The sequence below is a fragment of the Callionymus lyra genome, chromosome 19 (genome assembly GCF_982586985.1).
Source record: "Callionymus lyra chromosome 19, fCalLyr1.hap1.1, whole genome shotgun sequence".
NCBI lineage: Eukaryota > Metazoa > Chordata > Actinopteri > Syngnathiformes > Callionymidae > Callionymus > Callionymus lyra.
Genome location: NC_141836.1, coordinates 18,273,748 through 18,288,886, shown reverse-complemented (window position 1 = coordinate 18,288,886; position 15,139 = coordinate 18,273,748). Strand labels below are relative to the sequence as shown.

At 38.0% G+C, this 15,139-nt stretch overlaps 1 protein-coding gene across 1 annotated transcript in view; it reads left to right on the top strand.

Moving 5' to 3' along the window:
• Positions 1 to 15,139, top strand: part of cacna2d3a (calcium channel, voltage-dependent, alpha 2/delta subunit 3a) — an 89,135-nt gene that overhangs the window by 43,492 nt on the left and 30,504 nt on the right. The window contains exons 10-24 of the mRNA XM_087780737.1: positions 12 to 125; positions 4,631 to 4,709; positions 6,673 to 6,806; positions 7,832 to 7,846; positions 8,076 to 8,093; positions 10,174 to 10,245; positions 10,372 to 10,452; positions 10,675 to 10,749; positions 11,218 to 11,301; positions 11,374 to 11,445; positions 11,896 to 11,957; positions 12,028 to 12,095; positions 13,909 to 13,954; positions 14,156 to 14,253; positions 14,321 to 14,414. Of these exons, the coding sequence (XP_087636863.1) occupies positions 12 to 125; positions 4,631 to 4,709; positions 6,673 to 6,806; positions 7,832 to 7,846; positions 8,076 to 8,093; positions 10,174 to 10,245; positions 10,372 to 10,452; positions 10,675 to 10,749; positions 11,218 to 11,301; positions 11,374 to 11,445; positions 11,896 to 11,957; positions 12,028 to 12,095; positions 13,909 to 13,954; positions 14,156 to 14,253; positions 14,321 to 14,414 (1,112 nt within the window). The remainder of the gene's footprint in view (positions 1 to 11; positions 126 to 4,630; positions 4,710 to 6,672; positions 6,807 to 7,831; positions 7,847 to 8,075; positions 8,094 to 10,173; positions 10,246 to 10,371; positions 10,453 to 10,674; positions 10,750 to 11,217; positions 11,302 to 11,373; positions 11,446 to 11,895; positions 11,958 to 12,027; positions 12,096 to 13,908; positions 13,955 to 14,155; positions 14,254 to 14,320; positions 14,415 to 15,139) is intronic.

The window sequence follows — 15,139 nt, the reverse complement described above, 5'->3', positions numbered from 1 at the left end:
TCTCTTTGCAGTTCAATGAGACCGGGAGGGGCAGCGAGTGCAGTCAGGCCATCATGTTGGTGACGGACGGAGCAGTGGACACTTATGATGCCATCTTCGCCAAGTACAACTGGCCAGAGAGAAAGGTACAGTCACAGATACAACATGATTCTGTCTCTGGATACTTATGTTGTGAGGGCAACAAATCAAACGTTCCATCTTTTCCCCTCTTTTTCTTGAACTGGCTGAGCACAAAGACTTGACATTTTCCTGACCACCTGTGGCTCCTCCTCCGTTCCCTTCTTGTTCTGATTGTGTTTCGATTGTTACCTGCCAGTTGAAAATCTTTTTAAGTGCTCGAAGTATAATTGCTGCTCATACTCGTACTGCGCGAAGGGTAGTGAATAGAAGAGGGAAAAATGAATTCACACATGGCAGAATTAATTATAAAGATTACACTTTTTCTTTGTTCTTTTGAGCAGCAGTGGTGAGAAGCCATACAAGTGAATGATGAAACCCTTAGAATGAACAGCTAGAGCTCCAGACCACCAAAAATATCTATTGATTATATCTATATTTCCAAGTATGTCATTCTGTAATCCGGTTTTATTAAAATACACTAAGAATTCATCATCTTTGACGGGTGATAATTATGCGTGTCCGTTTTTAATGAGAGAAAATGGTGGAAAACATGAGTTTTTTTTTTACTAGTAGAGGTGAGTAAGTAATTTATTTCAGTTTATAGATTACTAAAAAAAACACTTATTTCACCTTCCTCCCTACCTTCACATCTAGAATGAAAGCAGGAAACATAAATTCTTACTTTTAACCACATGATTCAATTGGATGGCTCATTAAAAGGCAACTAATGTGTCTCTGATATTGATCTTGGACCTCTATCATCAGTATGTGTCTATTTGTACTAAATTCTCTTTTTATTGACTTCAACATTTGAAACGGCTCAGACAGGAGAGTTGGGTTTTCACGTTTGTTGCCTTGAATTAAACTCCTGTGTGTTTTGTTTATCTGTTGGACCCAAGTGAAACTGATAATCCATTCCTCCTAGTTGAGGGACAAGACCGCAAGATAGTTCGATCTAAAACAAGCCCCTTTGATAATAGAAGTCTTCATTCACTGTCACTCCTGGCCTGCTGCTCTGATCTTTTTTAATGGCTTCTATCTACCCAGCCACACATTGTAGGTCCAACAGCACAACGGAAATATCTGATGACTTTGTAATTATTAAAAACAAGCGCTGGAATTTTTTTTTTTTTTTAAACTTGCAGATACTGTACATATTAATCCAATAAATATTGGTGAATTTCAATTTTTGTTATTACCCATATACTTGTCGTTCAATAGAAATAAAATGTATCTCAACATTGCATCATATATAAAGCCCAGATCTCCAGAGCGGCATAAAAAATATTAAACCTTCCTGTTTCAGACGTGATCTAGATCATCACTAAAGTCTTACCACTTATGCGTTGCTCAACTTCAACTTACGTTGCTCAACTCCACTTAAAACAAGGCTATTTAAAAACAAATAAACCATTTTTTTTATTGTATTCTGCACCATGTTAATAGGTAAATCTTAAAACTATTTATATACTGTATACATACAATGTGAAATTGCTAACTATGTCCATTTTTTCATTACTTTTTCTGACCTGCATTTAATGGATTTTTCAAATGGTTCTGCGATCTTTAAAACGCCAATGCAAAAGTCAATGCAAGTCAAGGGGAAACAGAAAATAAAGTATTATAATAATATTTTATATATAATATAAGTTTAAGGATTTACTCAGCAATTTATAGGTAAGATTAAAACATTGATTAATTACATTTTCATTAAATGTTATGTAATAAATGTCTTAATTATAATTGCTCTTTTCATTTGACCTCTGACCTTCTTGGTATTTAGAGGACCTCTCAAGCAGCAACTTAAAGTCAACGTGTGATGAAGGTTTCACTAAATGAATCATCAAACTGCAAAATGGGACGTGAAAAGCTCACAAACAACATCTTTCTCAAGGAGGGTCACACAAAGTTTGCTGCTGGCTTTAGGCAAATGTATTGTAATAGACACTGTTCACTCATGGTTGCACAATTCGCACTGAGTAAATCCCGGCTGTATTCCATGTAGACATTGCACCTGTCTCCCCCCTCCTTTAGGGCGCACACCCTGTTCCCACCAGCTGCTGCCCTCTCCTCCGCCTGCTGTGATTCACTGAGCTGCAGTGAAAGTATTTTGCTAATGCGCAGCTCTGATTTCTTAAAAAAAAGACGCTAACACAAGGCATTACATGACTATAACATGTTAATATGATCTGTTTATTTCCCCCCCCTGCATGTTTAACTCATCTACGACTCACTTTTCCATTTAATTGCGTGCTCAGTTTTGACCGTCCCCGGCAGAAACGCATCTCTTCACGACAGTTACTGAACTGTTTTTGTTTCTCTCTCATTAAACTAAGTGAGTTTGTGTGAATAGATGGTGATTATATCATCACAATAGTAGCTGACAGCTATTCAAACAGTAAAACTCATTACGGTTAACAATGGGCACACATCGTCTGATCGGCAATTAGAGATTCGGGATATTGTTTGCATCCAAATTGTTTAGTATAAAGTCGTCTAATTGGCTTGAATTGAAGATGGTTTTGGAAAATTCAACATAATATTTGTGTGCGGTGCTTTAGGAACCTTCTGTTACACGAAGACGGGCAGGAAAAGAACGCTGCATAGTGCAGATGTGTCCTGAACGGCCTGCATATGTCTGGCAGTCATTTGTTGACGCTCTGCTCACCTGCTGCTCTGGCCAAAGAGCAGGAGGTTTGGAATGCATTTTTTGATGAAGCTCATTGGTTGATAATTTAATAAAACTCTGGTGTGTGCTCTATAATGTTTTTTGTTTTGTTTTTTTATTCAAAACAACCACCTTGATATTTTGAAAATTGTTGCAATAAAACTACAATTTATATAAGTCATTATTTATTTGTGTCACACCTTATTGTAGAGTTATTCCAAAGATACCTTTTATTTCAGTTACATCACAAAGCACAGATAACATCACTCAAACCCTTGGCAGGAGCCTAGGCAAGTTCCCATACAATTTGATGATTCATTTGAGGTTTTAAGAGTAAAACAGCATATCAAATATGTTTTGATACTTTTCTTGTATGTAATTGATTAAAGTGATGGTTCACCCTAAATTCAAACTTTGCTCATTTTCTACTCAACCTTATGTTGACAAGGGTTGGGATTATTATCCCATATTATTATCAGAGTAATCTGTTCCTTTTTAGAGTTATAGACAAAAATGTTTGTTCATTTTAATGTAGCCAACGGAGCTCGGTTGTCTTAATCTTAGTCCAAAATGATGCCCTTAAAAGTAACCAAATACCTCAATGCTGCTCGTCTGTAACGTCCCTCTTGTATTGAAGCCTCGATGAGAAGAATTGTTTTGAGTTAAATATATATAATTTAAGTTTGTCCATAGCAGAAGGTATCCATCTCTCAGCTCCTGTCTGACGCCTTTCCTCATTGAAACATATTACAAGTTTAGGTTTGCAAGGTTTAGGCTGCTAGCCGAGCAGCATACACTAAAAACAAATTTAAATTTGAGTTGTCCTGTAACAATTTCTCTGGTCGAGGCTTCAATAAAAGATGGACATTACAGGCGAGCATACATTTTTGAACAATTAATCTCAACCCTTAGTCAACATAAGGGTGAGTAGAAAATTAGTTGTTTTAAATTTGGATGAATAAACCCTGTAAATGGAAAGATTAAAGGCATCCATGGTGATGGGAATATTAACTAAAAGGCACTTGAGAAGGAAAGCTGAAGGCAACAGTAGTACAGGTGGTCATTGTAACACTCGGAGCAAGTACAGGCAACAGCCAAGACACAGTCTGTTCCCAAGACCCTCAAGCTTGCAGGCATCTTGTAAAGAGCTGAAGAGGATGAAATGCCACCCAGCCCACCTGAGAAGAGGTGCTGGGTCTATCTGTATAGTTTGATATAAGCGAAGGATGGATGGATTTAGATGTATAATCATACAAATTACCTTTATGACATTAATTATTGATAAAAGCCTAAAACGTAAGATTTAAAACGGTGTTTCTGGTTCCCTCTAGTGTCATAATAGAGTAACTGCAATGTGCCAGAATTTGTTTACAAAACAAGATAAAGGCACTTTTTGAATCATTTTATGGTTTCATCTTCCTGCTAATGTCTCTCAGTACTTCATATGAAAAAACTGTCTAACCCTCTTCTGTAAAGCAGTTTAGTGGTCACGATAAACAATAGAGCAAATCAAATTAATCATTACAAAACATGTTGTTGCTTTATCATGCTTTAAAATAAATGGTAAAAATATTGAGAGGATTTAGGAATTGAACCTCTGATTTCCTAAAGCGTTGAATGATTTAAATAGTTATTTGTCGATGAATAATTCTGATCAAGTTGACCGTAAATAAATGCTTCTAAAGGTTGAGGTGTCGAGTTAACATTCTCAACCGTCCACTAATCACTCTGATAACAAACGCGTCTCCTGCCCAACATTTTCTCCGCTATCTCTCTTCGACTGGCCTGCTATCAAAATGTGATTAAAATGATTGACAGACGCTATCTTTCTTGCCTGCGCAGGTTCGCATATTCCCCTACCTGATTGGTCGGGAGTCGGCCTTTGCAGATAATCTGAAATGGATGGCGTGTGCCAACAAAGGTGAGTCTCCCCACAGACCTCGTGTGTTGTGCTGCGATGGGTTTTGTTTGGCATGTTGAACGTAATCAAACATGGACACCCACTTCCAACGGAGACGTGTTTGTCAGTGTTCATCCCTTCTAGCATTTGTTTATGACAGCAAGCGGTAGGTTTCAGCGCCGTCATGTCACGTTACATCATCCTCGTCCAGCCTTCGGTCAGAACTATCTCAACAACACAGCACTTTGCAGCTGCTTTGTGTGTGGTCATGGCTGTCCAGCACTTTACTTCAGGTTCCTATTTTTAGCCGTGTGACGAGTGACAGACTGACTGGCTCCGACTCCTCAAGCGCTTGTAGATAAGACAGGCTACAGACCACATGGGGTTTTGTGTGTGTAGGCTGATGTGATTAAGTGCAAGTCTGGTGCTTCTTTCAAAAGTTTTAACCTCAACTTCCCTTTAGTTTAAAGTGATGATTGTTACTTACTGTACAGGCTGGTTCTCCTTATAAAGTATTATGACCAGTGGCCGCTTTATTGATGTACCCCACAACTTTGGTTTTTTTTGGGCCCATTAACCAGTTTAAAGGGGCTCATAAATCCCAAAAAACAAGTATGAATGAATGTCGGAAAAAAGGCTTGTTGCAACAAAACCGTCCCATCTTGTTTGTTTTCCCCAAACTTTTGCAAGATTGTTTAGTTTTAGAAAATATCTGTTGTAAATATCAGGTATGTTGGTTTTCTTAAAGGTCGACTAATGTGTTTATTCAAGTGTGTCTTAAATAGATCTTGGACCTCTATTGTACTCATCAGTGTGTTTCTGTTTTCATTGAAATATTTACATTAGATAATTTGCTGAAGCCCCGCCCACTGAAAACAGTTCTCTTTTTTTCAAGCTAAATTGTTGTTTACCACAACCACTATGCTGTGATTGGTCAAGCATTGAGGTTTGTCACCGCGTGTCATCATTAATGAAAGTCTCCACCTCCAAGGGCGTGTTTACAGCTGGCTGGAGGAGGAGTGAAGCCATTATTGCGTCATAATGGGCTCCGCTCTCAGACAATGAAGAACTTGATCTTCAAAACTTGGTCATGATGAGTGACTTGCATCTTTCAAATGTTGAATTCTTCCTCTCCAAGATGCAGTGAGTGAGTGAGTCAGGAGAGTTTTGTTTTTTTTTGCAATACAGACTGGTTTAATGTTAACATTATATGCATTATATCCTTGACTGAGATAAATCAAGGGTTAAGTGATTTTCAGAGTCTGTAAGACATACTAAGACATAATAGCATAGATACATGTTATTCATTTATAACATATAGATAGATAGATATAAAGGTGGATCAAATGACCAAGACAAGCATCTCGATGTGATATTCTTTTCAAAATAAAACACTGTTAAGACTGGCCATGGCTACCTTTCTCTCCTAGCTCTGCTGGCATCAATGAACATGACGATTACTTTTCTCAAGTTCAGCTCAACAGCTACACTTTTGTCTCGTGTGCGACGACTAAAGGTCACCGCCGGCATCAGCGAGCCTACGTTTTCCTCGTGGTCTGATTTTCTCCTCCATCGCCCCACGATGATGGAAGCCGTCTCCGGTCTTTCCGGATGGCTTGCATTACAGAGCTCCCTCGTCAACTTCTCCCCCCCAGTAGCGTCTGCGCCACTGCTCGTCATTTGTCTGCCTCGCTGTTTTACCGCTGTCCCCGTTCGCTCCTTCGCCTCCTGCTGAGATAACCGTATATTTCCGTCAGCACATTCTCATTAGCATCATAATGGCAGTATTATCATCATCGGAATAGCATCCTATTCCGTACAACCGCCATAGTCTGTCCATAACATTTACATACTCTTTAGTTCAGACCCATGCTGGTTCCCTTTCACTGTCGCCAGGTCCTGCATCGCTGTGATCCTCGTTTGATCATCCCAAGTTATTGTCTATTCTCTCTAAACATGTTTTTTCCCCCCATACTCGTCACAGGCTATTTCACCCAAATTTCCACCCTGGCGGACGTGCAAGAGAACGTGATGGAATATCTGCACGTGTTGAGTCGACCCAAGGTGATTGACCGGGAGCATGACACGGTGTGGACCGAGGCCTACATCGACAACACCGTGAGTACACCACGCAACACATTTCCATTAAGTATATTTACATTTTTCTAAGCTGCACCAACAATTAAAAAGTATTTTCCATCATTACTAAACATTTTCTATTAATTCTGCTTTCATGTAGACATTAAAATATCAAGGTCAAAGGACCACATCCACCACACAAAACTTCTAATCTTTAGCGACATTTTTCAAGATCAATTTTAGGGTTTAATTATTTATATCTTCATTCTACTTAAAGTATGAAGCTGATGACAAAATAAACATGTAAAATAACCAAATAAATGTCCATTTTCCCTTCACTATGGCCATTCCAAATGTAAAAACAAGAACTCAAAATACTCGATTTGAGCATGTAATTTCATGCAGTATGAGGAAAGGGTTTATAAAAGTCCATTAATGGACTAACCTTGTCGTTCAGTTTATTCAGCGGGAAGATAATTGGCCATGAAGTAATCATCCATTAGGAAGCTAAAAAGCACTTCCGCCGTTCACACCGCAATGCACTGCAACAGTTGGTGCATTTCTGGAAATTTTTTTACTTGATTTGGACTATGTTTTTTTTATATATATATTTACTCCTTATGTGTAGAGAAATGTACAATTATTCTGGTTACACTTAACAATTTAACCAACTTTAATAAAAAGTAATAAAAATTGAAAAACTTATGTAGGATGGATTTAGTTATTCTGACTTAAATCATGCTAAATTGGTAAATAATCATTATCTTGAACTAAAATATATGAAATATGTTTTATTTTAGGAGCCAAAGCTTGTAAGCATTTATTTGACCTTTTTTTTTAGTTTTTAATATAGAGGTGGAAGATGCTATAGAAACACGCTATAAACAAACACTCATCTAAAAATGAAGCATTTTCTTTTCATTTATGTTCCTTCTCATGCACATTGTTGCCAATTACTGACAAAGTTCAGCCTCTTGTCAGAAATGTCCTCTTCTTCTTCTTCCTCCTCTGTCCCCTTTCTTCCTCTTATTTCCTCCCTTTCCCCTCATTATCTACTTTCAAAGTACATGCACTCAGCGGTGAGTGTTTTTTTTTTCTTGTTATGAACCTTTTAGCTGTGAAGCTCTGCACTCCAAAAGAATGAACTTCAATAAGTCTGCACTCGAAACAGTGTCAGTAAATTTGACTCCATTGAATGAAAGCTGCTTTGAATATTTTCCCCCGACACAATAAATAAAATATTCACTTCTCCCCCGTCTCCCCCTTCCCTCCCCCCTCTCTTGGTGCTTTTTCATGTTCTCTCTTGAGCTCCCCCAAGCACAACAGGTAAAACTGAGTGAGGTCATTGCTGTGTTGTTCTGCGTCCAGGCCTGTGGTGTGAGTGCGGCTACTTTATGTGCATGTTCCAGGTTGTTCGCCATTGTTGGATTCTTGTTTTTCAGCTCTTTGTGTTTGTGTTTGACTCAATTGTCGCTGATGGTGTTTGTCGTTCGCATGCACACGTCTGTGCACGGAGATTTCGGGCTGCGGTTTTTGGCTTCTCCAGTGAACTTGTTTTCCATGTCTATAAATTGTTGCCTTGAGAATGTTTTGTCGTGAAATCCATCAGGTTATTTGTCTCTTGTTTATTGACGTTTGTCATTTTCTTGGTGAGAACAAGCAGCTTCACAAGTCAGAGTAGCCACCGGGAGAAGTCATTGTTTTGTCCAGAGAATTTCTGATGTTTTTTTTTTGTTGTTTTTTTACATTAGCCGCAATAAAGATTCACTCCTTTCTGGCATTTGTTCATACAATACACAGAACTCTACTTCTAAATCTAGAATTATTAAAAAATGTTCAACTTAAATACCTTTATGGAATTATTATTTAGGGGAAAACTGCTGTTGTGCAGGGCGCGACAGATTAAGATCAGACGGAGTCGAATGTATCTCAACCTGCATTCCAGGTTTGCATGATAAGAAGTTTCTAAAGATCATCGTGATGGATGCATGTTGTTGTTCCTAATGCTCCTCCTACTTTATCTCCCCAACCCTGTTCAGCTCAACCTAGAAAATCCTCCTGGCCTCTCTTTTCTTTAGCTCTTTTGTCCACCTGCTCCCCCCAGCTTCATCCATCATTCCCACATGAACGAGCTTCATCCATCATTGGCAGCCTTATCTGACTTGGTTTCCCACTTTGCTGGATGATCTGACATTGGAGCTCAGGGATGATGAGAGGGAGGTTCAAGTGACAGCCGTGCCTCAGGGGTTTATTTAAGGACAAGACGCTGTGCGGAAAAGTGCATAAAACTATCTGTGGAACAGAATTAATGGATTTAAGATTAGATAAAAATGAAAAATAAGCTTACTTTGAAACTAGTTTAGGAACTTACTGTGTGGAGTTTGGTCCATTTCTTCCCTCCTTGTGAAGATTCCAAAGCTGAATACACTAAATATCAGATATAAATAAATATAGTTTTCATTCCCGTTAAAATAAAAAATATATATTTTAAGTTCTAGCAGCGCGAAAACGGCTCTTGTGTTTCTCTCCAGGAGGTTCGACTTGTTCCACTCTTTGATTGAAGCAAGAAGATTGAAAGCATTGTAATAGCTATAGAACATTAGTGATTCATCCTTCTTCGATTTGGGTTTGTCAAACGGTTAAAGATTTAGTCGCTGTTTCCCAGCCTATCTTGAGGCCGACAGGTTTGAGAAGTCACATGTTGTTCTTTTAGAGGAAAGGGAAGTCTTCCATTTGTTCCTGGATTGAACTTGATGGTTCAAGTTTCAAATTGAAGCCTAATTTGATGCCAACTCACAGACTCATTTCACCCCTAAAATTATATCTCATTAATCCACCTTCTCCAGCGGAAAAAGATATCAGTTTTAAAGCAAGTGTATCCCAGGGAAAGGCGTTATTTTTTTTAGGATAAAAGCAGTTTGGGAATAATGTTCCCTCTTAGTTTTAGGCCAATTGACATGAACGAAATGTGTTTAAAGCCCCACAAGAAGATGGATCTGCTGCAGGAATACAATCATGACCAATATGAGATTGTTCTGGTATATTGATGAACGTGACCAGGAACAAGAGTGAACAGTTTATGCCAAAACAAATAATTTCTGTCTTTGTAAACACTTTGTTGGACAAACTGTAAACCATATGAGTTAAATACACATTAATTTCCAAATACAATTTGATGGACTGTTCGCACCATTTCAAATGTTTTTTTGTTTACTTTCTGGTTTTACACATCATCCAAATTATTGGAGGACATTTTTTGCCTCCATTAGCTTCTAGCCGCATAATGTTAGCAGTTTTTTCTGGGTCAAAACTAAAAATGTAGTGGAGCTCCATTCTGTTTTAAAAAGGCATCATCATTAATGTTTTGCTTTTCCTTCTCATTGTACTTGGCTCCCGTCTGTTTTAGATGGATGATGGTCAGGGTCCGGTTCTGATGACCACCGTCGCAATGCCCGTTTTCAGCACCAAGAATGAGACTGTAGGTCTAAATTTTGCTTGTTGTTGTCTTCATTTAATTTCATATGATTATTACTATTTTTGTGAAAAAAAAAGTTACTTGATGCAAGTAACCTATTCTCTGTGTCATAATTGATGCTGCTCTTAGAGGAACCGTGGGATTCTGCTGGGGGTGGTCGGGACTGATGTCCCCGTGTCTGAGCTTCTGAAGGCCATCCCTAAAGATAAGGTACCCTGTCTACAAGTTGATGATTAATGTCTTCACGTCAATCTTTGAAATGTATAATAAATGTTTTTGTTTTTTTTTCAAACATTGATTCTAACACGGCAGTAAAACGGGTAGATAAAAGAAACGGCCCACCATTTCCACCTCCTGTCCTTATTGCAGAATAAATGATCACATTTTAATTTACACTTGGTTGTTTTTTGCAACTCTGTTTTCAATCTGTAGTTGGGGATCCACGGATATGCTTTCGCCATCACCAACAATGGCTACATACTCACCCACCCTGATCTACGGCCCCTAGTGAGTACTTCTCTGCAAATCTTTTATTTTCTCGTGTACCAGTCTGAACTTATTTCAATGACATTCTGAGATGAAAAGGCAGTTGTATATTTTCCTACTAATCTGCACACACTAAACCTAGAAAAATCTTATTTGAAAGTGCATTCAAAAATTATGTGACCTAGTTTTAGTAAGAAGCGACAATTAAGCTTTTTGCGAATGACTTTGATTATTATTGTCTGACTTGAGGCGTGAAGATGCAATTGCGATGGAGGGATTAATGAGCATGTGAAGAGGGTTGGGGGACAGACGATGAGATGACCAGATGGTCATTGATGGTCCAATAATACATTTTAATGGACTGTCTAATGAGAGGTTGGGATGTGGACGCTCAACAGCTGAAAGGACTGCAGGTCTTTTCCTTCAAGCTATGCTAACATGTCTTTGTTTTGCTAAATGTTCTGGCTTTAAAAACTTCTATTCCTCCAGTATGGTGACGGCAAGAAGCGGAAGAAGCCAAACTACAGCAGCGTGGATCTGTCTGAGGTGGAATGGGAAGATAAGGATGACACGGTGAAACTTAACTTTGCAATAATGTGCTTAACTTTAATACGAGATATTTAGGAAAGACATTTATTTTTGTAGCTGAGGAACGCCATGGTGAACCGGAAGACGGGTACCTTCTCTATGGAGGTGAAGAAGAGTGTGGACAAAGGGGTAAGCCTGATGAAATGTCCTCGAAATGGTCAATTATAGCTCGCACGAGAAATCTGTTGGTCACAGCTTTTGTCCAACCTGGTAAAAAGTGATGTAGAGGAATGACTCAGATTTTCTCTTTTTCTTTTTTTAACTGAATAGCTTTGCTCTGCGTGCACGACAGTGTGTCTGTCAGTCTTTGTGTGAGCCCCTTATCTTCTCCGTGCACATGTTTCCGAATACAACAAGACAGCGGCCCAGTGATTCTTCTTTGCTGTCTGAGAGACATCAGGGTGTGTTCTCGTGTCGTGTGTGTGTGTGTGTGTGTTCACTTAAAGTTCATATCAGACTTATACTTGAAAAAAAAAAATCTATTTAACCTGCAAAAACGATGGTGCTCTTTTTAAACACTAGATGGCAGCAGTAGGCAACGAATCCTTTGAGTTTAAACTGATTTTTCTTCTGCTTCAGAAACGCGTCCTGGTGCTTCATAATGACTACTTCTACACTGACATCAAAGGCACACCTTTCAGGTAAGAGGCGAACCTGTCGCAGTTCAAATTAAAACATGTTTAATAATCTGATCCATTTGCGTTTGTTCAGTCTAGGGGTGGCTCTTTCAAGGGGCCACGGCAGGTTCTTCTTCAGAGGAGACGTCACTGTGGATGAAGGTATTTTATTTGTTGCATCATGCCTGTAAAACCTTTTAATTCTCATTATAAAAACGACAAACGGCTAATTTATTTGCATGACAATCAAACAAGGCAGAGTTAAATATAATAATAATAATATTTAGTATTTAAATTATAACTATTAGCCATTAGCTACACATTAACACTTAATATCTCTTCCCATATTTGTTCTGTGTCATCACATTTATCTGGGTCTGAATTTTAAGAAATACTATTTTCAATAAACAGTTTTGCTAGGAAGGAAGTTCAAAATGTTTTTGTAAATAAGAATGTATTGGCTGTTGTTTATTGTAGTTTGAAATCCGTCAGTGTGCCATGGACCACATGAACCACGCATCCTTGATGGTTTCAAGTTTGACCCGGAGCTTGATTTAGTATTTTTGTCTCGATCCACAATATTTCTTTTTTTTTTTCCATGTCACAGAGGCAGCAGCAGCATCAGTCGTGATACACTTATCCCAGCTTAAGCCCACTGAACTCAAACATAAGTCCATTGTGTAGACACACTGTTTCTGTAAGTCCCCATGTGGACGAACAAATGTCTTTATTTCTGTGGATTCTGCTATTTCTGTCCATTTAAAACTTGTTCTGAATCGACAAAACTCTTTCCATTCAACGAGCCTAGAGTCACAATTATTACTTGCTCTAGTTGATAAAATAAACATTAATGTTCAATTGTATCCAACTTATTATAAACCAGAATTTTTTTTATTTTTTTTTTGTGTTATCATTTGTAAATTAAAATTAGTTTTGATTCAGGGTTTATGATGTTCACATTATCTTTAGATCTGGAAAGTTTTGTCAAAAAAGCGACCAAAAAAATTAAGAAAACTTACAAGAATTTAATGAACATTTTCAAGACAATAATCCACACCTGAGTGTAAGTCATACCAGCTAAATGTATAAAAAAAAAAGCAGCATGTTTTTTTACCAAAATTGAAGAAATTTGTGAAAATAGGAAAATGTTTTTTAAAATATTGCGTGTAACACAGCAATAAGTAAAACAGTCAGATAAGAAAAGCCGTCCAAAACGGTCACTATCGAGTTCAGGCGTCATTTCCCATTAAAGCTTTTGTAGTCTTTTTGCATCAAGTAAGTTTACGCTGCAGTCTCCAACATCTCAACATAGATTCATTGATGTCAAGCTTACGCACATTAACTCTTTTTTCTTCCTTAACTGCCAGTTCAATCACCTGAGTTTTATTTTTTTCTTCTAAATTATTAGGGAGTGTTTATGAAATTAAACTGGGAATGTAGAAATGAACAGTCTGGGAATGATGGGAGTATTGTTATTCTACTAACATTTTTGTATTTAATGTTTGAGTTTTATAAAAGATTATAATTAATGTCATAACATTTAAGGTTTAATGTTGGAACCAAGTTAGTTCCAGTTCTTTACTTCGCCCTCTGCTCACACATGCATGTCTTAATAACATCAACAAAAATCTAGGTTTATTCTGGAAGACAAATATTTCTTCAGCGGCCCGTCGGTGTGTTTTACACGTCCATATCTGCTCAGCAGTCAAGCGGCCGTGTGTTTCTGTGTGTGTCTATTTTCATTTGCGGCCTCATGCATGTTAATATTCATGTTGTGGCTGCTCGTGTGCGTCTGCGTGTCTCTCCAAACACGTCCATCACACGGAGACTCCTGAGCATGACTTGGCTCTTCCTGGTCTAATTAAACCTGTCGCTACCACCGGAGAAACACATTCTTCATCTCTGCTGTATGTGCGGAACATGCGTCCGCTCCATTATGACCGGCTCGGATGATTCTCTTCTCTTTATGGTGCAGGTCTTCACGACCTGGAGCATCCTGATGTCGCTCTGGCAGATGAATGGTGAGAGTCCGAGTCGATTGAAAAAGGAAAAATATAATTTAAGACAGATCAATAAATGAAGTGATTAGTTGACTGAAATAACTGCTGCTAGCTACTCCAGTTAGCATCCGAACAACAGTCTTAATATCATTGTAGAAAGTAGTTTTTAATAATGATAATAATAATTATTGAGTATTGATCGAACCCACTCTCTGACCACAGGACCTACTGCAACACGGACGAGCACCCGGAGCATCGCTACCTGAGCCAGATCGAAGCCATCAAGCTGTACCTGGGTGGACACGAGCCACACTTGCACTGTCGGTCCACATTCCACCACAGCGGCTCTTTGTCGCCACTTGACGGTTTATTTTTCTGCCTGATTAGGTGACAAGGAGCTGGTTCAAGAGGTCCTCTTCGACGCCGTGGTAACCGCTCCACTGGAGGCCTACTGGACCAGTCTGGTGCTCAATAAGTCCGAGTGAGTCAATATTAGTTCTCCTGGTCACAGACCTTAACTGATCCTTCAATGGGGAAAAAACGTTGTCTTGTTTGTTTTGAAATTAGATCATTTAACTCCATTTGTTACATGAATGTCTTTTAGTACAAAATATTATGAAATCAAGAAAGTGGATTTTTTTTGTTCCTTTAAAAAAAAAGAAATGAAAATGTTGTTGCAGCAGCAGATGGCAGCAGTGCTCTGAAACTGTGCTCTGTGACTCTTAAACATAAGAAAGAAGCAGCATCAACTGACAATTTTAGTATTTGATTCGTGGATGCAGAATGAAATCAGTCTTTTAGAATCTGTTCTGAATTCCATCCTCAACAAATCATATTTAATACATTTAACTATAGAAATGATAATTTGTACGCCTATTAATTATGAATCATTACTAGCTGCTCTACAATTATAGATAGTTCAAATGTATCCTAAATGAACAACTTTCTTCATTGTCGTTTTGTATTTGTTATACCTTGTATTTAATAAATATTATTCTTTCTTGTATAAATAATTACACGTGATTGATCAGTTCATAAATGTTGCCCCTCACTCGTATTGATATGAACAATAGTTTTTTTTATTTATTAAGAACTGCATTTAATATTCAGTATATATTTTCACTGTTTTTCATTATTGTATTTTAATAATAACCATGCTTATTGTTTATTAAATTTATATTTATATAATTTATATTTCAAAATTAT